The 25561-nt window shown below is 41.9% G+C and overlaps 2 protein-coding genes across 2 annotated transcripts in view; both read left to right on the top strand.

Moving 5' to 3' along the window:
* LOC134751607 (uncharacterized) overlaps positions 1–10402 on the top strand; it is a 42310-nt gene extending 31908 nt beyond the window's left edge. Inside the window, exons 22-25 of the mRNA XM_063687084.1 lie at positions 38–143; positions 1048–3124; positions 3694–3769; positions 5831–10402. Coding sequence (XP_063543154.1) covers positions 38–143; positions 1048–3124; positions 3694–3769; positions 5831–5910 — 2339 coding nt within the window. The 3' untranslated portion in view covers positions 5911–10402. The remainder of the gene's footprint in view (positions 1–37; positions 144–1047; positions 3125–3693; positions 3770–5830) is intronic.
* A 3442-nt stretch (positions 10403–13844) lies between these two features.
* On the top strand, positions 13845–19917 carry LOC134751489 (procathepsin L-like). Its single transcript, XM_063686908.1, has 8 exons — positions 13845–14178; positions 16340–16492; positions 16978–17100; positions 17418–17551; positions 17757–17889; positions 18711–18871; positions 19578–19712; positions 19857–19917. The coding sequence occupies exons 1-8, from the start codon at positions 13870–13872 to the stop codon at positions 19915–19917; spliced, it is 1209 nt and encodes a 402-aa protein (XP_063542978.1). The 5' UTR covers positions 13845–13869.
* The last annotated feature ends 5644 nt before the right edge of the window (positions 19918–25561 follow it).

Raw genomic sequence — 25561 nt, 5'->3', positions numbered from 1 at the left:
ATGGAATGTTTTTAGCTAACGAGTATTTTGGTTGCAGTGTACCCGTCGTTGGAGATGAGCTCCGACGAAGATGAGGAGTGGACGTCATCTCGGCGGCGGCGGAACTCCAGAAACAGGGTGGATTCTAGGTCTAAGGGGGATAAGTAAGTATATACGTGAACACTACGGTATTAGGGCATTATTATACTCTATAGTCTACGTATTTGGTGATAAAAATAATTATTTATTTGCGCATGGTTTATGATTTGTCAAAAATTAAAAATGGTCAAAAAAGTGTAGGTGTGGTCAAAATGAAATTTACGTGATAATAATTTTACATAGTAATTTTGTTGTTAGTCTGAATGTCTGAATTTTTTTCTAATGAAATAAGTTAAAGTCAATGGACGTAGTTTCGCTCAAACACAACTAGGATTCCATCATCCACCAATAGGGAGTATTACGCGAAACAATGTGCAGGTGGCGCCACTACCACAATCTGTGGATCTTTCGCGAGGCAAGAAAATCGAAATTTCGTTATCTAACATCTCTGTCACTTACATATTAGAGCGATAAAGAGGCAGATAGCGAAGTTTCGGATTCGCGTTTCCCGGTAGGTCTTCTGTAGACAAACCGCCTTGATGCACAAATGTCATATTTTATTATCTCTGAAAACTTGCCAAAAACCTGAGATTAGACCTACCCCTAAACCTAACCTAAACCTGGTATGATACCATGCTGTACCTTTAACAGTTTTACTTTTAGGAGTATAAGTCACTAAGCTACAAAAAAAATCAATTTGTAGCTATTAGCTAAGTTGCTTATGTTTACTTTAAGACTGTTTGTTTCTCAATAAAAAAAAAAAAAAAAAAAAAAAAAGCTGTAAAAAAAGGGACTTCCACTCGTATTACAAGCTACAAGCTTTTGATAAACGGGCCCCTGGTCGTTTGTTTAAAAATGATATTCCAGCCAGAAATTACCTCGATTCTTCGCCTCGACAATAACGCAAATAAATAATTATCTTATCTTTTCAAAATGTTATCTTATCTTAAATTATCTTATGTTTCTCAGGGACGAGTCGTGGTCGCCCCGCGCGCGGCTCGGGCGACTCGTGCCGCGCCTGCGCGGACCCGCGCGCGCGGGCGTGCGGCGCGAGTGTGTGCGCGCGGCATTACACGCCGCCGCGCACCAGCCCGCACCCGCGCAGGCGCAGCAGCGGAGGGACCAGGTAACACTGCCTTCTACTAGACATTACTGCGCGGGCGTGCGGCGCGAGTGTGTGCGCGCGGCATTACACGCCGCCGCGCACCAGCCCGCGCCCGCGCAGGCGCAGCAGCGGAGGGACCAGGTAACACTGCCTTCTACTAGACATTACTGCGCGGGCGTGCGGCGCGAGTGTGTGCGCGCGGCATTACACGCCGCCGCGCACCAGCCCGCACCCGCGCAGGCGCAGCAGCGGAGGGACCAGGTAACACTGCCTTCTACTAGACATTACTGCGCGGGCGTGCGGCGCGAGTGTGTGCGCGCGGCATTACACGCCGCCGCGCACCAGCCCGCGCCCGCGCAGGCGCAGCAGCGGAGGGACCAGGTAACACTGCCTTCTACTAGACATTACTGCGCGGGCGTGCGGCGCGAGTGTGTGCGCGCGGCACTACACGCCGCCGCGCACCAGCCCGCGCCCGCGCAGGCGCAGCAGCGGAGGGACCAGGTAACACTGCCTTCTACTAGACATTACTGCGCGGGCGTGCGGCGCGAGTGTGTGCGCGCGGCATTACACGCCGCCGCGCACCAGCCCGCGCCCGCGCAGGCGCAGCAGCGGAGGGACCAGGTAACACTGCCTTCTACTAGACATTACTGCGCGGGCGTGCGGCGCGAGTGTGTGCGCGCGGCACTACACGCCGCCGCGCACCAGCCCGCGCCCGCGCAGGCGCAGCAGCGGAGGGACCAGGTAACACTGCCTTCTACTAGACATTACTGCGCGGGCGTGCGGCGCGAGTGTGTGCGCGCGGCATTACACGCCGCCGCGCACCAGCCCGCGCCCGCGCAGGCGCAGCAGCGGAGGGACCAGGTAACACTGCCTTCTACTAGACATTACTGCGCGGGCGTGCGGCGCGAGTGTGTGCGCGCGGCACTACACGCCGCCGCGCACCAGCCCGCGCCCGCGCAGGCGCAGCAGCGGAGGGACCAGGTAACACTGCCTTCTACTAGACATTACTGCGCGGGCGTGCGGCGCGAGTGTGTGCGCGCGGCATTACACGCCGCCGCGCACCAGCCCGCGCCCGCGCAGGCGCAGCAGCGGAGGGACCAGGTAACACTGCCTTCTACTAGACATTACTGCGCGGGCGTGCGGCGCGAGTGTGTGCGCGCGGCACTACACGCCGCCGCGCACCAGCCCGCGCCCGCGCAGGCGCAGCAGCGGAGGGACCAGGTAACACTGCCTTCTACTAGACATTACTGCGCGGGCGTGCGGCGCGAGTGTGTGCGCGCGGCATTACACGCCGCCGCGCACCAGCCCGCGCCCGCGCAGGCGCAGCAGCGGAGGGACCAGGTAACACTGCCTTCTACTAGACATTACTGCGCGGGCGTGCGGCGCGAGTGTGTGCGCGCGGCACTACACGCCGCCGCGCACCAGCCCGCGCCCGCGCAGGCGCAGCAGCGGAGGGACCAGGTAACACTGCCTTCTACTAGACATTACTGCGCGGGCGTGCGGCGCGAGTGTGTGCGCGCGGCATTACACGCCGCCGCGCACCAGCCCGCGCCCGCGCAGGCGCAGCAGCGGAGGGACCAGGTAACACTGCCTTCTACTAGACATTACTGCGCGGGCGTGCGGCGCGAGTGTGTGCGCGCGGCACTACACGCCGCCGCGCACCAGCCCGCGCCCGCGCAGGCGCAGCAGCGGAGGGACCAGGTAACACTGCCTTCTACTAGACATTACTGCGCGGGCGTGCGGCGCGAGTGTGTGCGCGCGGCACTACACGCCGCCGCGCACCAGCCCGCGCCCGCGCAGGCGCAGCAGCGGAGGGACCAGGTAACACTGCCTTCTACTAGACATTACTGCGCGGGCGTGCGGCGCGAGTGTGTGCGCGCGGCATTACACGCCGCCGCGCACCAGCCCGCGCCCGCGCAGGCGCAGCAGCGGAGGGACCAGGTAACACTGCCTTCTACTAGACATTCCTTACTCACGAGAATCACGAGCCATACCCACCTCGGTCGCCCGGTACCGGTACCGCCCGGGACTCTTAACCCCGACTCCCACGGTCGTAATATCGCCCAGACAGAAAAAGTCACCTCTGAGCTGCTGTGCGTTGGGTATATTCGCAGAAACGCGCACATATAAATAAAATAAAATAAATAATAATAAAATATGACTTTTACGCCATCAGAAGGAAAAGAGTGGCGTCTCTAGTAGAGTAGAGACTACTGAGCATATTGGCTGAGTGCTTAGACTGCCCCTGACAAAACACTTAATAAATCACTGGTCAAACAGTGGCGATGAGCGATACGATACTGATCAGTCAATTTCAAAATTGTCACTCAGTGTCATCAGCAACCATTATTATACAGTGCTGTGTCAGCACATTTTATAAAATAACCACGAAGGTTTTAGCCGATATTTATTTTCCTCTTTAATTTCCTTTACCTCTAAGGCTCCACTGAAAATGACACAAAATTCTCTCCACTGTAATCGTAATTGACTAACTGAATTTTTATTTGCAGAACGCGAAGAGAGCGGTGCTCGCCACAAAAAGTAGGCGGCCCCCACCGCCAGTACACAATACGCCAAATAACAAGAGTAAGTACTTATATTCATTTCAGAAACATTAGTGACCGCTATACACCCATTATTAGATACCGTAAACTGGGGTTACTTTGATTCGTGGGGTAACATTGATCATTGATTTTTAAACTATAAGGAATTCATGAGATAAAACTATGAAAACGTAATCCGTTTACATAGTCCGTTTTCATAGTCTTATTTCATGTGTAAGTATCGCGGTAACTGAAGACAATATTATATAAGGAATTCGTTTCTGAATCATCCATCCATTATTTACGTCACACGAATTTCTAGGTTTTTTGACCCCTCCCCCCCTCCTTGTCACACTTGGTCACATGTGGCAAACCCCTCCCCCCCTGGTGTGACGTCCCCTTTTTTTAATGAAATCGGCAAATTGAATTAAGTATTATTGATATTTTATCGAAATATTTTTGACAAAAGAGATATATTAGTAATTTTATAATCCAAAACAGATTATAGGAAAGAAAATTAAATGATTAAAAACGATTATCGTTCCAAAACTTGTTATTTAACTGTACAGCGAATAAAATGATTTAAATAAGTTAGTGACGTCACAAAGTTTGTGACTCCCCCTCCCCCTTGACACAACATGTCACATTTTCGTGACCCCCTCCCCCCCTATAAACTTGTGATGCAATTAATTGATGACCCCTTTCTGTTAACCATGATCAATGTGACCCCGCGAATCAAAGTAACCCCATTTAACGGTATTATGAGTTGACTGGCCCCAATTCGTTATCTTAATCATAGAGTAACTTATACTAGAGCGGTACTGTCATAGTAAATTTTGTAACCCCAGTAAATTCACTGCCATCTGTCGACACACTTTAAAACTAAAAATGAAGATTTATAAAAATACGATAAATGATTTTTTTTTATTTGCATTAATTATTTTTATGATTTTGAACCATGTTCTTTCACTGATATGCGTTAAAATTGTTAAATAACAAACGAAACCGTCAACGCCATCTATACGACTGTAGGCCAAAACTAGTAGCGCCCTCTGAACGAGAATCAAATTTTCTTGATTTTCGAGGGACGTTTTTTCCTTAGACTGTATCCATCTATTACGGAGTTATATCTATCTTTGTCTTAATTAAACAAAATACACCATTTATGACTTTATGGACCATCATTCCATTTCCATGGACTATCAGTGGTGCTGTCACAGAACAGCTAAAAATAGACATGTCAATATCTCATCATGTATAGTAATTCTTTGTCATGTCTGGCAAAGAATTACTATAGTACAAAGTGGGGTCCACGGACTCCTTAGGGGTCCGTAGCATGTTTATCAGGGGCCCGCAGTAGGTCAGTTACCTACTATACACTACTACTACCTATACTACTACACTACTATTTTAAGGAAGTGTAATAAGCCCTGACATTAGATAAAAAACTGAGATATAGATATAATAATTGTATTAACGAATAATAAATATAATAATTGTAATAATGAACTTTATCAATAGAACTACGAACACAAATTGTATATTGTAACGTAGTATAAATTTATTATAATTATATGGTTGACATTGTATATTATAGTATGGCTGAATTGACGTGTAAAATTTGTACAATTTTATCAATAAATGTATCTTATCTTATCTTATCTTACTACATATACTTATTAGGAAATCTTGTAGTAAACTTGACGGGACCTAAGTATAATTAAACTTACAATAAAAGTATTTTTACAGTACATATGGTGCTATTTTCTATAGTGCGTAAAGTGCACTTTTTGTGCATAATGTCGAAAGTTTAAAGGGCCATATGTACTGTAAAACGTTGTTCGATACACTTGCGAATAGGTAATAAGCAACTCGTGTCGATTTAAAACACTCCCTACGGTCGTGTTTTAATTTATCGCCACTCGTTTCGAATTTCCTCTTTTCCGCACTTGTATCGAAAATAACTATTTTAAATTGTGAAAGTCCGGCCATTTTAGAGGCGTGAACGGAGCCGAAGCCAACACGTAGAGCCCCTTTTGATACTTAATCTAAAGTCGGTATTGTTTTTAATTGAAATTGTTATAGCTATGTTTTGATTTTATAGATTCAAGACTGAAAAAGGGTATGAAGACGGCGAAGCAGCGCCTAGGGAAGATCCTCAAGATACACAAAATGATATATTAGCTTATAGCTCTAGCCACAGCGACGTCAGCGATCGGTATGATGCACAAATATATATACCGGTTTTTTCCACACTAGCTAGATGGACTCCAATTGGGGCATTTTCTATGAAAAGGGACCTTATTGTCGATGGCGCATACGCCGCACAGCGTCGCGCGGCATTGTATTTATATCCGAGCATCGTCAATAATGGCGTAAGCGCCATCGACAATAAGGTCCCTTTTTATAGAAAATACCACAATTATACATTTTTACGATTTTTTTTAGTAAGTTAATATTTTGATGTCAACTTTGCCCACTAAAGTGCAATAGTACAGTCGCCATCAGATATATCAGAGCGGGCGAGGTGCTCAAAAATATCTGAACACTAACGCCTTGACAATTGAGGCGTGCTCAGATATTTGTGAGCACCAAGGTGCTCACAAATAAGCCAAGGCCGCTCCTATGCAGAGTGGCTAAAAAATAAGTGCATTCCCGTTCCCAGGGAGGTTTTGGGATTATACTCGTACTGAGCAACTTTTAGTAAGGGACCAACTCCGAAATCGCGAAAAAAAATTTGGCTGTTTCATACATTTTAGCTGGTCCATTTTCTATGGGAGGGTAAATTTTTTTTTCGCGATTTCGAATTTTGTCCCATAGTAAAAGTTGCTCAGTATAATCCCAAAACCTCCCTGGCAACGGGAATGCACTTATTTTTTAGCGATTCCTAAAAGAGTGACTAAATGTCGTAAACCCATTATGAACATGGTTTTGGTTTTGGTTGAGTCGCTAGTATTGTCACAGTTTAATTACTGCGACACCGTTTATGGACCACGTCTGCTGGCTAAAACCGCGCATGCAATTGAAAGAGTCCAAAATGCTTGTACTAGGTTTTGTTTCTCGGTGCCAAAGCGAGCCCATGTCACACCGTTTCTTAACGAGAAGAAAATTCTAAAGATGGCAGCACGTAGAACCTTGCATATAGCTAGTATGGTTAAAAATGTAGTTTCTAGTCAAAAACCAGAATATCTTTATAATAAATTCCGTTGGATGAAAGACGTTCACGATCGGTGACTTTATACGTACGAGTACGTACTTTTTTTACATTTTTGTTGAAATTACTTAATTTAAAAAGACAATGCAAAAAAGCATAATAAATATTAGTTATATTATCCACGTATTTTAATTTTTATTATACGTAATCGTAATTATTTTGTTGTATTTTCGCTTATGCAGGACATAATTATACTTTTTTACAAAACTTCATAATTAGCCTCATGCATGAAGTTTATATTTGAACGAAATATGTTTTATTCGGATGTTTTTTACCGTTATATCATGTTAAAAATGCATTTCCGTTTTTAAATTACCATTTAATTACTTAAAATTATAAATAAAAAGTACAAAAATTTGCCCGCGAAAAGCTAGTGAGCGAAACGCTCGAAACGCCACGTGACGTCACGCGTTCGACAGATTAGTGTCATAAGTAGCAAACGTCAGTTGGACCGCCCAACGTGTGACGTCATCACGCTCTGTCGAATTCGCGCCAAAAATTATGAGCGTTTCAACCGCTCAAAAATTTTCAACATTTTAAATATTTTTTAATAAAATAATGTTAATGTTTACAAAAGTATTTTTATCATTTCCGGTGTTCCAACGATATAAATTATGAATCCAAAAATAAAAATAAATTCATGCATGGAGCTAATTGAAATTTGATTTAGTATGTACACTATATATTTGTGCAATATACCATAAGACGGACAATTAGGTGTATATTTATATATAAAGTATGTAGCACGGACCAATATGTGTTGTGGGTGTGTGGGTTTCTGTCTGTATATGTGATACCACACTATAGTATTTTTCATATAGCTTGGGTACGGATGACAACTGTCATTTTCATACAATTTACAACCTTAAAACGTAAAATATGGCTAAAGTATGTGTAAAATGTAAAATTTTATGAATAAATAATTGAATTAAATTGAATAAGTTTGGCGGTGGGGCCGGAAGGTTCTGGAGTGGCGTCCGCGTACCGGAAGACGAACTGCCGGTAGGCCTCCAACGAGATGGAGCGACGACCTGGTGAAGGTCGCGGGAATTCGGTGGATGCGAGCGGCACAGGATCGGTCGGAGTGGCGAGCCTTGGGGGAGGCCTATGTCCAGCAGTGGACGTCTATCGGCTGACATGATGATGATGATGTATAAGTTTGTCTGGAAGAGATAGCTTTTTAGCGATAAGACCGCCGGTTATCTGCCCCTATTTTTAATCAGTTGTTTTTCATTAAGCTTTATCTTTTTCTGAGGTGTGCCAATGAAGAGTATTCTATCTATCCATCTATGCAAAATATGTATTGAGATGACAGCTGTCACCGTACCCAAGCTATTTGAAAGATACTATATGCGGCATTTTCTATGAAAAGGGACCTTATTGTCGATGGCGCTTACGCTGCACAGCGTCGCGCGGCATTGTATTTATATCGGAGCATCGTTAATAATGGCGTAAGCGCCATCGACAATAAGGTCCCTTTTTATAGAAAAAACTACATATCTTCTTATTCTTTTAAGGATATTTTTGACTTTAATACTTAATTATAAATCGTTTCTGTTATTGGTTGTTCCAGAATAGTATTAATGTGTGGATTTAAATGTTCTATTAGCAATTTTTGTCTTGAACATGTTTAAGGACCTCGTGGCCTTTATGTAGGTATATTTCGCTGTGGTATGATTATAAAATTATGTTGATAAAGTAATATAATTATAGCTTATTCTTTAATTACCTGTTATTAAATAGGTATATCAGAGGTCATTCAAAACATTCATTAGATATAATATTCATTTTGGGCCGAAATTTATTTTCGTTGTCTTGTTTATTTGTTCCCAAAAATGTGACGGGAGTGGAGCTTTTTGTATGCCGTGAAATTTAGTTTATAATTTTTCTCAAGAGAACTAGAAAGACATGCAATAGCACTCAATTTTTTTATTTATTTGATAAAAGAAAAAAATAGAAGCGTGACAGTGGTCAGAAACAAGACAACGAAAAGAATTTTGACCCTTTTACATTTTGGTCAAATTAAAGTGCAACCAGATTTTTCATTATAAATCAAAAAAAATTATGAACTTACTGAAAAAAATATTGACATAAATAAACATGGACATTTTATACGAATACTAGAAAATTATATTTTTTTCTATTATAATTAGATCTGATTCGTTTTGTAATTCGCTTTTCTACTTATAAATGTTTTGTCTAAATTATAAATTGTTATTTTAGTCTGACAGATTTACTCAAAATTGACAGCTACCCGCACTTTTGACATTATTTATATTATAACAAGATGTGTTCAGTCAACTAATTTGATTCTTAGGCCACTATAGAACCATGTCATAATGAATCAATTTGTTTATCTTCTACTATTTGCTTATTTGCTTTGCTTCGGCCACATAATGAGGAGGGGAGATGAAAGCCTTGAAAAGCTGATCATTGTTGGAAACACGGAGGGCAAACGAGGCCGGGGACGGTCTCCAAAAAGATGGAGCGATCAAGTAAAAGGGGCCCCATCCTCAACCAGCTTTTGCTCGGTCGTCAGAAACGCGATGGACAGGCACCGATGGAGGCAGATTAAAAGAACCAGGTGTGGAGCATCCACATCCACTGATGACCACGATCCTCAGTCATGAGGCAGCGACCACAGAGAGAGACAGTGCTTATTGAGTGGTATATATCATGTATCTAGTAGTTAAAGAGACAAGGTTCTACAGTGGCGTAGGAATCAAATTGGTCGACTATACCTGTAGTTATCGGAATTAAATCTGTCAGGCTAAGAATTGTATATTTAAGGTTTTGACAGCTATGTCATTTTCACCTTTAAAATCCACATGCATGAATTTTAAAAGTTTTATTGTACTATATAATTGGATGTTGATAAGATCATTGTGGAGAAGACCGTCTGCAAGCTCTTTCGTCGCTTTTAACTCTTGTATATTTTGTACACATACTACACTTACAGAAGGTCGGTACCGTAAAATGGGGTTACTTTGATTCACGGGGTAACATTAATCATCGATTTTTAAGGAATAGGGAGTTAATTTTTGAACGCGAACAATCATTTTATGATGTTGGCATGCTTAACAGAAATAGATGATGAAAGCATTCAAAAACGAATTCCTTATAGTTTAAAAATCAATGATTAATGTTACCCCACGAATCAAAGTAACCCCAGTTTACGGTAGAGCAAGAAATTCGTAGAGTCCTTACCCGTCTTCTCTACAATAAATTTTATATTATATGCCGATCTTTCCCAAAATTGACCTTATTTTGATTTTAGAGCCTTAAATTTAATATATCTGTTGCAATTATATTAGTTCAATAAAACATTCATTCAAAAAACATTATATTTTCACACCAGTCCCACCTTGGAATCACTGTATGTAAATAGGCTAAATTACGAATAAATTAAAAAAGAATAAAATTTATAAAAAATGTAGATCGTAATAAAGTCAATAATACTTATTGAAGTTTTTATTTCATCCTTTAACCTTACCCTATACTTACCCTTTCTTATGTGTGTGGCGGTTAACCTTTTCGACGCCGTGTCAAACACAAAAGCTGTCACTCGGACGCCACGTCACCGAAGTGTCAAAACTGAAATTGGACTATATGCACATGCATGTAGGTCTTGCTCTGAGGTCTGTGACGGATTAACCCCTCGAACGCCCGTGTCAAAAATTTGCTACCGAATTAGTAACCTTGAAATTGTAAATTAAAGTTCAAATTGTCTGTGACGTATACGGGACTAGGCATTCGAAGGGTTAATCCGTCTTTGGCGTTGAACCTGCGTCCAAAAGGTTAAAAGTCATAGGGCGTCCGCTAGCTGGGGCGGGTGACCAGGTCCGGGTTGAGTCCCCGTTAAGCTCGGCCGAATTTCACCTTCCCATACAAACGTAGTTCCGCTCTCATTTTAAAACTACGTGTTGGATTGTAATGAAACTTTGCACATACATTAGGTATATCTATGTCTGAAATTAGTTTACATAGCTCCAGTTATAACAAACGAAATAGAGCAAAAACAAGTTTTGTATGAAACATTTAAATTCGCTGTATTTTTTTAACTATGGTATCTGAACTTCAGATCTGGAAATAAAGTCCAGAGTGACTTTTATTGGCTTCCTGGTTGCCGCCCGCTTGTCGTTCCGCTACTGGCGTGCTTCTGGCCCTTTCCCCGACTCAGCGCCACACAGTTCCGAGCTGCGCTGAACTCAGCGCCGACCCGAAAAACCTGCGCCTACCACCTCGGCACCGTCAGGGGAGTACTTTGGCTGCAAACGACTAGCGAAATCCGATCTTGACAGTATTAGCGCGAACCACGACATTTACCCGTTTTACCAACTGAGCTAGATGTGGAAATAAATATATTGAACGTTCTTCTGCCTACTCATTTACAATTTCCCATACCTATCGGGACAATTAGTAGGTCAGAACATTCCAGAACGCGACACTGGCGCGACATTTTTAGCTTCAGATTCTGAAGCTACATAAGCTAATTACAGACATAGATATACCTTATCCAATTGGAAGTACAAAGTTTCAGAGCAATCTAGCTAGTCGTTCTAAAATGAGAGCGGAACTACGCTTGTATGGAGAACCGAGCTTGCCGGAAGACGTAAGTGGAGGACCCGCGCGAAATCGCCTTTTCATACAAACGTCATTTTCCTCTCTGAATATTAACATTATTTTCCCCTCACTAGCTCGGAAAGTTGTCGTTTATCCTTCAATACAAGCGGGGAAAAACGCGTTTTATCCACTAGTGGGGAAAGTAATTTGACCTTGGATGAAGCGTGTTTAAGTAGCTTGACAGATAACAAAACATAAAACGCTCATGATAATGGTTCGTTCGATATTAATTATCATTAAATAAATGGTTTGAGAATCTAATAAAAAATACCAAATTTAGCTTTATTTAATGATTTTAAGTCATAAACCTTAAAATTCCATAAGAAACGTTTGTTTTTTTATAATGATGTTAAATATAATTCTGAACGCACAAGTTGAGTCGATGCAATTTCAAAACGCATCGTTGACATTTCATACATCAGAAATGTCAACATTGTCAACAATTTTTTTACTTAAAACCTTTTCTCACCGACTCGCGTAAAAATACACAACTTCCAGAGTTTTCTGTTATAATATCGTAAAGAAATGAGTGATTCCAGTGATGAAGATGATCTAACGTGCGGATGTTGCACTTTCCTCGCTATAGTGAGGTGAAAAGTTTTGTGTTACACACGGGCGCAAATGTATTTTACTTCTCGTGTGTTGAAACACTCGCTACGCTCAGGATTCTATTTTAGAACCACTCGCTTCGCTCGTGGTTCGCCTATAGAATCCTTTCGCTTGCTCGTGTTTCAATTCTACACTCGCGGGTAAAATACAACTTTGCACCCTTGTATAACAAATAACTATTAAAATGTTTTGACACAATTACTTAGTTGTATACCAACAACTGTTTTAGTATAAAATGGTGTACTTGTAGAATACAACTTAGTTGTGTTGCTCGACTCGTGGCATTTTACAAGTAAATTTGCACCTCCTAGATGGTGACTTCGAGCTCTTTGTAATGTAAACGCTTCATACTGCGGTGTCTGACTTGTCGTCAGTGACGTCTGTGCATGTCATAGACATATGATATACAAGTAGTTATAGACGCGCCACCGAGCGACCCCTGTAAGAGAAAAAATATTCATATAAAATTCGGGCAGCATACCATTTTTTCTCACCAGATACAGCCAAGGTTGCTGTGTGGCTATCAATGCCCGAAGCCATAAGATGTGAAAATAAGAAGTCTAAATTTAAATCTATGTTAAAAATACACTACCTAAATATTTTGTAGTAATTGCACTACTATATAATTAAGTTAAATAAGTTAAGTACATATAAGTAACTAGAGACTGATGACCCCACAGTCAAACTCTTTATTGAGTTTTGCGGGGCTATGATTATAGTATATTATTAAATAAATAAATAGAAATAACAATAAATAGCCTCGTAAGGCGTAATGTGCATTACAAATTACAATTGAAAATATGTACATTACATGGTGGGCCTCACGAGGCTAGCGGAAAAACCAGCGCCATCTGTATTTGTTGTGAGCATAAAGCACGAGATAATAAATATCATTTTTGCAAAAGGATTGATATACAAATGTTTGCCTCATTGAATATTTCCAAAACGTCTGAATGTTTCCAAAATTGCGTAATTTCCACATTGAAAAATATGAGAACTCATATTTTTGTATGGGGATCGAAATTTAGCGTTTTCAATATGAAATTTATCATCCTTAATTATGAAATTTTCCTGAAATACCCAAGATACTTTCCAAGTTTTTTGAATTTCCGCGACTTGCACGTGAGTTGCACATCTGCACTATAAACACTAAATTCTCGTATATAAATAAATATGAAAGTATTTTTGTATTCCTTATGTATGAATATAACCTATCTAATATCCGCACACCTCCTCTCCTCCTGGCTCCACAGAAAACCAGCGCCGTTGACAACGCTTAGTCGTGCCAACTGCATTGCTGAGTGGAGACCATTTCAGCCTCACATCCTTATCTGTTAGTTTTGTATTTTTCACCTTTGTTTTTTTTTTCTTTCTTGTTGTTGTTAATGTATCTTTGTAATGTAATAATGATGTGTTGCCTGAATAAATATTATTCTATTCTATTCTAATATAATTAATAATATTATATACCTTAAGTATATAATATTATTGATATCAATGTAATTTATATTCCACGTAAACGGTAAGTTAGACCTGAACTGACACGTGAAAAACCTTATGCTGCATCAAGCATTATCAAATTACACTTGTTGTACAAATGCAGTCTAACACCGTAACACGTATCTTGCATATTCATTGACACAACTAAGTTTATTTTAAATACAAGTTCCTGTTCAACTTGTACTTTGATTTTAAAAATGTACAGTTTACTTATAATCGTCCTTCATCTATCATTAATCCAATCAGAATTACGTTTAAACGAAACAGTGCAAAGAATAAAATTCATACTCAAGAATAGACACAAGAAATGTGTGGATAATACGGATTTTTTAAATAATGCCCTAAGTTTTCTTCATAGGACGGACAGTTATGGAGAATTTTTAAAGACTGTCAATGTGAGTGGTTGTGGAGATGGTGACTTCAGTTCTAGCTACGTTCGTGAGCATATTGTGGATGGTCTTTTGACAAACCATAATGTTCCTGAGTCACATTGGCATGAATACAAGGTATGCCACTTGAATTGCTTTATTTTAGCTCTCCGACAGGCTGATGCAATCAGCGATAAGGGAGAAGCGATGAACGAGTTTTTTAGGGTTCCGTACCCAAAGAGTAAAAACGGGACCCTATTACTAAGACTCCGCCGTCCGTCTGTCCGTCACCAGGCTGTATCTCATGAACCGCGTTAGCTAGACAGTTGAAATTTTCACAGATAATGTATTTCTGTTGCCGCTACGCACCAACTCTATCGGTAATATTAAATCAAAATTTTGAAAATCTTTCCCATATAGTTAATTTAATTTTTGCGGTGCGCTTTTTTGTGCTTTTCAGTCACGAGCGCTTTTAGTGGACTGTATTTGACTGATTCTGCGGATGTAAAATAGTGAAAGGAAAAACAGAGGGGAAAATGGGAAATTCACACTCACTTACTTGAAAAATGTTCGTTTTGGGAATGCCGGCACGTGTGTTCCTTGCGATCACCACATGAGAGCTGACTTTTCACCAAATACTAAAAAGTACGGAACCCTCGGTGCGCGAGTCCGACTCGCACTTGGCCGGTTTTATTTTTCTAGAACGATTTCTCTTAGAAATACATATTTTTGCGGGCTAGTGAGTCAGCAGCTGCAATCAACGACAAATATAACGCATTAAGCCATCTTTTTAATAAGTACGTGTTTCTTGCTTCATCAATTCATCTTCCTCGCGTTATCCCGACATTTTGCCACGGCTCATGGGAGCGTCGTACCGCATACATTTCTTATTATAGTTTACTAGCAAAAGCTACTCGGGCAAAAGCCCGCGACTTCGTCTGCGTGTAATTAGTAATTTGGGTACCTTAACTCTTAAACAAATCTGCTTTTTAATCCATCTTTTTCACCCCCAAATTGGTCTACACTATACATTTTCACCCCATTTTTTACACCCTTAAGGGATGATTTCGAGGATAAAAGTTATTCTATATCCTTTCCCACTGCTCAAACTATCCCCATACCAAGTTTCATCTAAATCGGTTCAGCGGTTATTGATTCCCCATACAAATTTCAACCCCGCTTTTCACCCCCTTGAGGGGTGAGTTCTAGGATAAAAAGTATCCTATGTCCTTCCCCGGGACTCAAACTTTCTGTATACTAAATTTCAACTAAATCGGTTCAGCGGTTTAAGCGTGAAGAGGTAACACACAGACAGACAGACAGATTTTCGCATTTATAATATTAGTATGGAAGTATGGATTACTCGAGTTGCTCGGCGGCTGCCTTATATGCTGGATATTCGGATTTCACTGCAGCAACGTTGCTGCTGCAGCGTTGCAGCAAAAGGAAACGGGCGATGAGTTAATCGTTATCGCAAAAGCAATGCGGCGACGACAACTCTGCTGCAACGCTCATGCACTCGTGCCAGTTGTAATCCGAATGTACCTGGGCGTTTTCTAAAATAAATATTGAAAACCTGATTCTTTCAAACCTGTACATTCTTGGGCTCATTCTACTCAGAATCGACAGCATTCTCCATTCTGCCATTAAAAAAATATCTCCCAAAATGTCCATTCCATTATGTCACGTTTTTGTGTGATTTTTTTTTCACTTGTATGTGCGTGACGTAGCCGGATTGTATAATTTTCATACAAATTTTTGGGACATTTTTTTATCATCAGGATTGAATATGTTAGTGATTTTGAGTTAAAAGAACCCAAAATCCCATCTGTGAGAATCAGGTTTTCAATATTTATTTTAGAAAACGCCCGCCTAACCTTTAAGTCCCCAGCAAGCGGCCGAATTTCTCCTTCCCATACAAACGGACTTTCGTCCTCATTTTAAAACTACTTGTTGGATTGTAATGATACAATGACATAAGGTATATCTAATCTAGTCCTGTAATTAGTTTACATATTTATAATAGCTCCAGTTTATGTACAAGCGAAATAGAGCAAAAACAAGTTTTGTATGAAAATTTTAAATTCGCTGTATTTTTTTAACTATGGTATCTGAAGCTACATAAACTAATTACAGACATGGATATACCGTATCTAGCTAGTCGTTTTAAAATGAGAGTGTATTAACTACGTTTGCATAGAGAACCGAGCTGGCTGGGGACTCTTAAGTTTAACTTTTACTCGTCATAAGCTCGTTATTATTCGTCGTTATTATTATTAGCCGCTTTATGCGGTTACAGGCAGTATACAATAAGGAGTTTGAGTCCCCGCACCACGAGACGGCGGCACTACAGAAATGGCGGCAGAATTTACGAAGAGTCGTTTCGCATAATCAAGGATATATCTCTGGAAAACATAGCTATTCGCTGCATCTCAACCATTTTGGAGATTTTGTGAGTACCGATAAGTACTGATGAGGAATTATGATTTAATGCTAGTTAAGGCGAAGTTATGTACTTAAGGCGAATTTAAGGTACATAATTTTACCAACCCTGATTTTCAATGAATTGAAACATTGATATAATAAATATTTACTGGCTGGTTGGACGATGCTGTTAGGAACGAGAGCTTCCAGCATAACTCGTCTGTTGACTGTACTGTCGGGTGAGCTGGAGTGTTTGCTGTTTAACTAGCTTCTGCCCGCGACTTCGTCTGCGCGGAATGATGATGATGATTGTTTAAAACTACCCTATATCCCCGGGCCTCAAACTATCTATCTCCATACCAAATTTCATCTAAATCGGTTCAGCGGTTTAAACGTAAAGAGACAGGCAGACAGCCAGACATCTTTCCTTTATAAGTAAAACCCTATTGTATAATGAGATGAGAATGAGAGGAGTGAGGCTGTTGCCAGCAATGGTATCTATTGTAATTCCAGGCTCCAGTGGAATACGCTACAAAGATCCTGAAACTAAAAAAAACTCCGCACCTCTTCGATCCTGCGCACGACCCTTTCAGACGAGATTTCCATAAACATGTCCACAAGCGAGCGCCCAGGCAGGTATGTTAACCGCTAAACAGACAAAGCACTAAAACTAAACTAAAATTAGCAAGCAGATACCTACGTCTGCAAACGATACTACAAAATTTTCAATTAAAAGAAAAAAAATGGGGTTCGAATTTTTGACCTTTTGGAAACACCGGTTCAACTGCTCTTAACCAACTGAGCTACTAAAGCTTTCCAGAAGCGTATGGCTACAGGGGTTGTTAAATAATCGCGATGCAGTTTGACGCTTATCAAATCCTAACGGCAGCAAATCACACGCGAACTAGTCGTAGGCAAAATTCAAAAAATTGCTTTGGTAATTTGCTTGGCAGGTAGACTGGCGCGCGGCGGGCTTTAAGCCTGCGCGGGAGCAGCAACACGCGTGCGGCGCGTGCTACGCGTTTGCAGTCGCGCATGCGCTGCAAGCGCAACTTTACAAGCGGCATGGTGACTGGAGCGAGCTGAGGTGAGCCATGATTGGTCGGTTGGTAGGGCATGGAGTTGAAGTCACTTGTGATTGGTCGGTTGGGTGTCAAGTCCTCGGTCTCTTTGCCATTTCCATTCAATGTAATTGCTTCATTACACATACTTCAAGTTCAAACGTAAAATTAGAAAAAAAAAACCCTTTGCAGACTCTACAAAAACCTATAATGGTCAGGTTTTTCTTTCAGCCCCCAACAAATAGTCGATTGTAGCTTCCCCGATGGCAACGAGGGTTGCGACGGAGGCTCCCTGAATGCGGCCATGCGATACGTCGCCAGAGAAGGACTCATCATGGAAAAGTTCTACCCTTATAAGGGAAAGGTTTGTGCTCTAATGACAAAGGTGCTTATAGTACTACATCATCATCATGAGGCCTTTAATAGATGATTTATGCGGCGTCTGTATGCGAGGTCAACGTCTCTCGTGGCTAATAAGCCAATGCGGGACCGGCATTTGCGACCGCATTTATGGCAGCTGAACTAAGCTCGTATGTATGGCAGCTGAAAAAGGGCAGCTACATCAACAGCATTATTATCTACTAGGTATATACGAGAGACAGTGAGCGCAGTTGAAATTTTCTACAAAAATAGGTCCGGGGAGTTCTTGGTAAGCTAAAGTTTGAATCTAGGTTCCCTGATTTTGGGAATGCGGGCGCGTCACTAGAAACAACCTTCACGGAAAACTTCTGAGGTCAGAAGTTGTTCCTGTAAAATTATTCTGGAATGAAAGCGCTCACAGCAGCTCGCTTATCTAAGGGGAAGTAAGTCAAATTTACGAATAATTTCTCGATTTCGGGGTCCTTAACAAACTAAATGATGTTCTACGGAGTTTGGCTAAACAAGGGATGTTCTTTCGATCAAAATTGGTCCGTCTTTTATTGTTGCAGTAATCACTACCCAAAAACGCGCGAATATCGCCCGTCTTTGCCCAGTATAAATATAATGAATAAATAAAAATGAGGCCTAAAATAAATACCATAAAACAAGCATAGATATTATAAAAATAAGATGCATTATAACACTAAACGCACTATGTCTGCGATGAGTTACGTCCCCGCAATGTCAGGGAGCCGAGCAGCAACAATCAGCAGGGAGGGAGCAGTGGGAGGGAGGATAAATGTCTGAGATCTATTTTTATTCCAGAAAGGCCGCTGCCGGTACAGCAGACTCCTCGCGCGGGCCAGGCCGCGGCGCTGGGCTCTCCTGCCGGCCGGCGACGAAGACGCTATGGAACTAGCTCTGGCTGCCATCGGGCCTCTTGCTGTTGGTGTCAATGCTGCGCCATTTACTTTTCAACTTTATAAGTATGTCTTTTGCACAACTAATATTTACTCGGAAATAATAATAATATTTAATAATATTTTTAATATTTACTAATATTTCGGAAAGCGCCGAAATTTTAAAACGTAATAAATATAAGAGCCTCGGTAGAGAGTATCATTTCATTCCATTTGGAGTTGAAACTCTAGGTCCATGGGGTCCCAGCGCGCATAAGTTTTTTGCAGAAATCGCGAAGCGTCTGGTTGACGTAACTGGTGACCGAAGAGCTGGCGGCTTTCTCGCACAACGTATCAGCATTGCGATACAGCGGGGAAATGCCGCCAGCATCCTTGGTACAATGCCTCAAGGGCCTATTTTAGATTAAAGCTAGTTATTAATTTCGTTTACGTAGTACCACTGTATATATCTTGTATGTAAATAAATAAATTTGGAATGTTAAATGAAAAAAAAAATATATTTACTTATTAATTACTTCTCGAAACCTATGACAAAATTGATATGAAAGCAGTTTTTTTCGACGAGGATTTCTTTTGGTCACCTTCCGTTGGCATCATTACCTCTGGATATTATTACAACGTCACCCAAATCACGGCACCAGGGCCGCCAGATGTGTGACCTATGCATTATAACTAAACCACAGATGAAGTTCTGGTATTAATTAGCAGACTATAAAGTAGTCTAAATCTGTGTAAAGAAGATTGCAGTCTAATCAAAATCTGGTTATTTCAGGGGTGGCGTTTACGACGACCTATTCTGTACGCCCTGGAAACTTAACCATGCCATGTTGCTCGTTTTCTACACCCAGGAGTACTGGATACTGCTCAACTGGTGGGGGAAGAATTGGGGGGAGGATGGGTATATGAGGTAAGGTCTTTTCAATTCGGTCAACGTCAAATAATAAATATATATTTTTGAACATATATCTTTTTTAACGTGTATGACTCACACAATAACAACGAAAATGTTTAAGTAACATTTAAGTAAAATTACCATCTTTATTATTTTTAGGATACGGAGGGGCTTCAACAGATGTGGCGTCGCCAATATGGCTGCCTATGTGCAGTTATGAAAACAATGAAAGGAAATAAAGTTGTGGTTCAGATAGAAAACCTTTTATTTTATAATTGAGTTTGTATTGTTTATGAACGCTAAAACCGCTAAACCGATTTAAATGAGTCGACATGGGTATGGAGATTGTTTGTCCCGGAAAAGGACAGGATTAGTATTTATTCCGGAGATCGAGAGATTATCGGTGAAAAACTACCGTTCTCGTACGTTTTCTTGTGCATAGCAGGTTCTGCCATCTTGTGGGCTACATCGGAAGCATAAACTTTACATATAACGCCTTGCGCCAAAACTGACGGCTCCTGTGACGTGCTGCCCCCTATAGTTCATGCACGCTCCCTATAATGTTACAGATTGAATAACTAAATGCTAAAATCAGATCTTGATAAAAGATTCATAAAACTAAGTGTAGCCGACGATTGCAGCCACAGGTGTAGAGGAGCGAAATCAGAACACTAGGGATACTTTTTGAGGTAAGTGTTAGAGCGCATGGACATGCGTGTATCGCTCGGCGGCGTATCGGAAACTGCCCATGATTGGTCGATAGCCGAGGCTCGTTGCACACATATGCATGCTCTCGCGCACACTTTATTCACACATACATAGAATAGAAAACAACAGGGGTAAGTAAGGTGTACCTACATTATTTTTATAATATTAAACTAGAATCTAGAATGTATATTAATTACCAAGTTTTATGTTTCAGGTTATTCATTTCAGGTCCAGTTCATTGCGTCGTCTACATTCTCGGCCCCATTGTCCGTCAAGGACAATCATCATCATCTGTGGGGGGCAACGCTAAACGCGCCACTGGTCTGGTAAGCGTTCTGAATCATCTGGTACCTATTGGCGTTAACTTGCGTAATCGGCTGCTTGGTTCGATTGCCTTATTATTTTTCAGTGCATAAATCTCTTCTGGAAACGATTTCATCTGTGAGTAACGCAATAATTCAGTTTCAGCGCGTTGCATCGTGTCGGCATCAATCTGCGCATTACCAGGTCTTCTGCACCTCGTAATAAACAATAAAACGTTTGCCATACATCTCCATAGTCTGGTCCACGAAGAGAATTTATTCAAATCAGGAACAACAGGTAAGTCTTCATCTTTTATCTCATAAAGCGTGTTTACTTGTAACAGCTGATCTTTGTTTATCTTTTGTTTTGCAGCGTCATACTTTGGCCAGGTGTCCCGCGGCGAGTACAGAAATTCAGGGCCACGGAGCCAGTCGCAGTCGCTATTCAACTCGTAGGTATTTAATTTTGCGGCTTTGTCAGCTGTATTCAAGTCGGTAGGTATATAATTCCATTCACAGGATTGAGATAATTCATCAATTTCGCCAAGTCTATTAGCGACATAAACTTTATAGTCGCGCGTATCGTTTTTTATTTGATGCAAAACGATTAAAGAATCGGTCCAGAAATACCGAGTGCAGGCGGTCAACCTGTGTTCGCGCGCTATTGTGTCGGCGAGTCTGCAGGCGATAACGGCTGATTCCATCTCAAGTTTAGGTATAGTTACGTATTTCTTCACGGGGGTCGAACGACACTTACTCGCGATGAATGAAACTTGTAATTCATTGATGTTACATATTTTACGCCAATAAGCGACGGCAGCGTATGCAGTAGGAGCAGCATCGCAAAAAATGTGAAGTTCGAGTTCTATAGTCGTCTCATTCTGGCGCAAGGTGTTGCAGTGAGCGTTATTAGTATTATCGCGCTCGCTCGTAGCTTGTTCGCCGTGAAAATAAAATCTCGGAATGCGCAAATCTTTCAATGTTTGTAATTCCGTTATCCAGTTGCGAAATACTGTATATTCATTCGTAGGAATCTCATCGTCCCATTTAGTATCCGTTCTCCAGATATTTCGTAGCATTATTTTTGCTTTAACAGTAAATGGTGCAAGAAAGCCAAAAATGTCAAATATTGACATATAGATGCGCAGGAGTTCCCGCCTCGTGGGTTTTCTTTGCAGGTTAATTATCTCCGTCGGAATGCGTTTAAGTGATAAATCGAAGCCGAATGTGTCGCTGGTCGGGTACCATAGCAACCCGAGCGTTCTTTCAGGTAAGTCGTCGCATCCGGTTTTGAACCTTATTGCCTTATCACTTAAGGTTTCTTTTGGCGTGCATTCTAAGACTTCTGGTTTGTTAGATATCCAATTTCTTATTTCGAAACCACCTTGTTTGTGAATTTCGGAAACTTCTTTTATCATCTTTATAGCCAACTGCTCATTGTCCACACTCTCGATGTAGTCATCCATATAATGTGATTTCAGGATGGCCTCGACGGCTTGAGGCATTTCGTTTTGGAATCGCATTGCATTTTTATTTTTAATATGTTGTGCGATAATCTCAAACGGAATAACCAGAGAGGATAAAGACCCCACACTATGGAACCCAGAGGTCCAAGAAAAGCTTAAAATTAAGAAAGACCTATTTAAAACCTGGCAGAACTCAAAGAGCGAAATCAGTGAAACCGAGTATCGAAACGCAAAAAAGGAAGCCAGGCGCGCAGTTGCCCAAACCAGGGCAAAGAACAGGGAGGGCCTCTATGGTATGCTTGAAAATGCCAAAAACGATAAACAGATCTTTAAAATCGCCAAACAGAGACATCAAGACGCTCGCGATACCAAGGCAGTCAAGTATATAAAGGATCTCCAAGGAGCCATCCTGACATCTGACAAGGACATAAATGAGAGATGGAAAGAGTATTACTCACAGTTGTTGAACGAGACATACCCATGCGAACCAGTTGCTCAGTCACCAACAGTCAAAGGACCGTGGCCTATCATTACACCTGACGAAGTCAAGGTAGCTGTTAGTAAAATGGCAAACAACAAAGCCGTTGGCCCGGACAACCTACCAGCTGAACTGTGGAAGAAATTGGGTGACACCGGAGTGTACTTTTTGACAACTCTTTTTAACAAATTTCCGTTGGATGGCATTCCTGAGGCATGGAGGAAAAGCTTTCTAGTGCCATTTTATAAAAATAAAGGCGATATAAGGTTGTGTGGTAACTACCGTGCCATCAAACTGCTATCACACAGTTTCAAGATTTGGGAACGAGTTCTGGACCAAAGACTTCGCAAACTAACATCAGTGACAGAAAACCAGTGCGGCTTTGTCACCGGAAAATCAACAACCGACGCAATCCACACCATCCGTATTTTAATGGAATCCTACAGGGACAACAAGAAAGACTTACACATGGTCTTTATAGACCTGGAAAAGGCGTTCGACCGAATCCCGAGGCCCCTGATTTGGCAGGCGTTGCGGTCCCAGAGGGTCCCTGAATGTTATATACGGATGATAGTCGATATGTACAGCAACGTCACCACAAAAGTAAGATGTCCAGCGGGAATGGGTGATGAGTTTCACGTAAATGTTGGAGTTCACCAAGGGTCAGCTCTCAGCCCGCTTCTATTCAACCTCGTTATGGACTACCTCACGTCTAATATCCAGAAACCAACACCTTGGAACCTTCTTTACGCAGACGATGTTGTCCTCATCGATGAAGATCCAAGCGCACTCCAAAGAACGCTGGAAAGCTGGAGGTCAGCCCTAGAAAAAGCGGGACTGAGAATAAGCAGAGAGAAAACTGAATATATGCACTGCAATTTTGCCAACAGTAACTCCCAACATACTTTACACCTGCAAAATACTGCGCTTAAAAGTGTACAAAACTTTAAGTATCTAGGTAGCGTAATAACCAATGACGGCTACATTGACAGCGACGTAGCGCATCGTAAAAGCACGGGCTGGCAAAAGTGGAGGGAGCTTACAGGAGTACTCTGTGACCCGAGGATGCCCATCCGCGTGAAGGGCAAAGTGTACAAAACCGCTGTAAGACCAGCAATGTTATATGGTGCAGAATGTTGGCCTCTCAAGAAGCAACAATCCGACCAACTTCACGTCGCTGAAATGCGAATGCTAAGGTGGTCTGCTGGAGTGACACTCATGGACAAAGTGCCAAACTGTTACATCAGAGGCTCGTTCAAAATAAGACCCATACAGGACAAGCTAACGGAAACACGACTCCGATGGTATGGTCATGTCATGAGAAGGCCGGAGGACCACATGACTAGGAAGGTGCTAGAGTGTGTGGAAAAGCCGAAAAAGAGTGGACGACCCCGACTTACATGGATGTCCGTAGTTAAGAAAGACCTAGAGAATAAGAATATAGACCCAACGACGACCCGGAACAGATACAACTGGAGAAAATTGATTAGGAGAGCCGACCCCAAATAAAAATGGGATAAGGCCTGAGGAAGAAGAATATGTTGTGCGATGAATGGCGAACAATTGGTTCCAAATAACAATGACGTCATAACGTAGGTTTTTAGTTCGCTGTTTACGTTTTCGCGCCATAAAAATCGTAATGCGTGCTGATCTTCTCTCGTTATCTTGATGCGAAGGAAGAATTCTTTTATATCGCCCATAATTGCAATTGGTTTTTCTCGAAAGCGTAGCATGATGCCCAGTAAAGACTGAAGTAGGTCAGGGCCCAGGGGCCCTATTCGAGATGCACAACTGTCAGTTTCGGCTTCAACATCAGTTCAACAGTGGAATGAATCATTTGTTCATCAACTGTGGAAAGTATCATTTGGTTGTACACCAAAACTCATTCATTGAAAAAATTATGCAACAAAAATCAACTTTGTTTTCTTACTACTATACGGTTTAAAATGGCTCTGAACTCTGCGTGGTTCGGTTTGGTTTCGTTGTCACCTAACTGTGGATTGCTAATGTCAAATTTACCTATTTGACAACACACGATTTCTTCCATTCAACTGAAGTTCAACACGAAACGTCACTTAACGCATGTCGAATACCGCTCCTGGAGTAGGTAGTCGTTCAGGGAGCGACCGGCAGTGGTGGCTGAAGCGTCATGCACAAGTCTCAATTTTTTCTTGTTTTTGTTATCCACTCCGAAATGGGCTAAATAAAATACGCGCTCATGTGGCGCTAACAATTCGTCGTCGGATAACAATCGGGCGTAATTGTTTTCAAGTAAATGATTAATACGCTCCGTATACCTAGAGGCGTATCCTTCATCTGACAGCATTCTTCTTTCCACAGCGAGAAGTCTCTTATAGGCATTTGGGTAAGAGTCAGGCAGTTTAGCATCATTTTTCCATGGTAAACAAACTTCATAACTCCCGTTGATTAATTTTGCAGAGTTATCAATGATGTTGACGGCACGAATGTCGTCCTTATTTACGCGTGGCTTTGAGTTCACTCCTATTGATTCGAGCGCAAACGATCGGCGAACCTGTTCATGAAGTTGTTTATCTGCGCTGTCGCTAAGTACATCGCTTGACCATTGTGGCGATGAGTGTGTCTGCGTCTGTGCATGTGTGGGTCTCCCGCCGCGCGGTAAGTACGTCCGCGGGGGTGGCGATGGAGGGCGGAGTGCATGCGTTGCAGATTTCGGCGGCCGGCTTAGGGCGCTCATACAGCACGGTTGTCAAGGCATGATCGGCGGTCAAAGGTCGGCCGAGTGCAGCTGCAGGTAAGTGAGGTAAGGTTCCATGTAAACACCAACCGAGTTTTGTTAATGTGGCACAAGGTTCAAAATCGCCCCGATAAACAGTTTTTAGCGGCATTATTAAATGGTAATAATCCTGTCCGATTAATAACTTCGGTTCC

This window comes from Cydia strobilella, chromosome 22 (genome assembly GCF_947568885.1).
Source record: "Cydia strobilella chromosome 22, ilCydStro3.1, whole genome shotgun sequence".
Lineage (NCBI taxonomy): Eukaryota > Metazoa > Arthropoda > Insecta > Lepidoptera > Tortricidae > Cydia > Cydia strobilella.
Note: the sequence above shows the minus strand (reverse complement) of the source record. Positions and strands in the feature narration are given on the sequence as shown.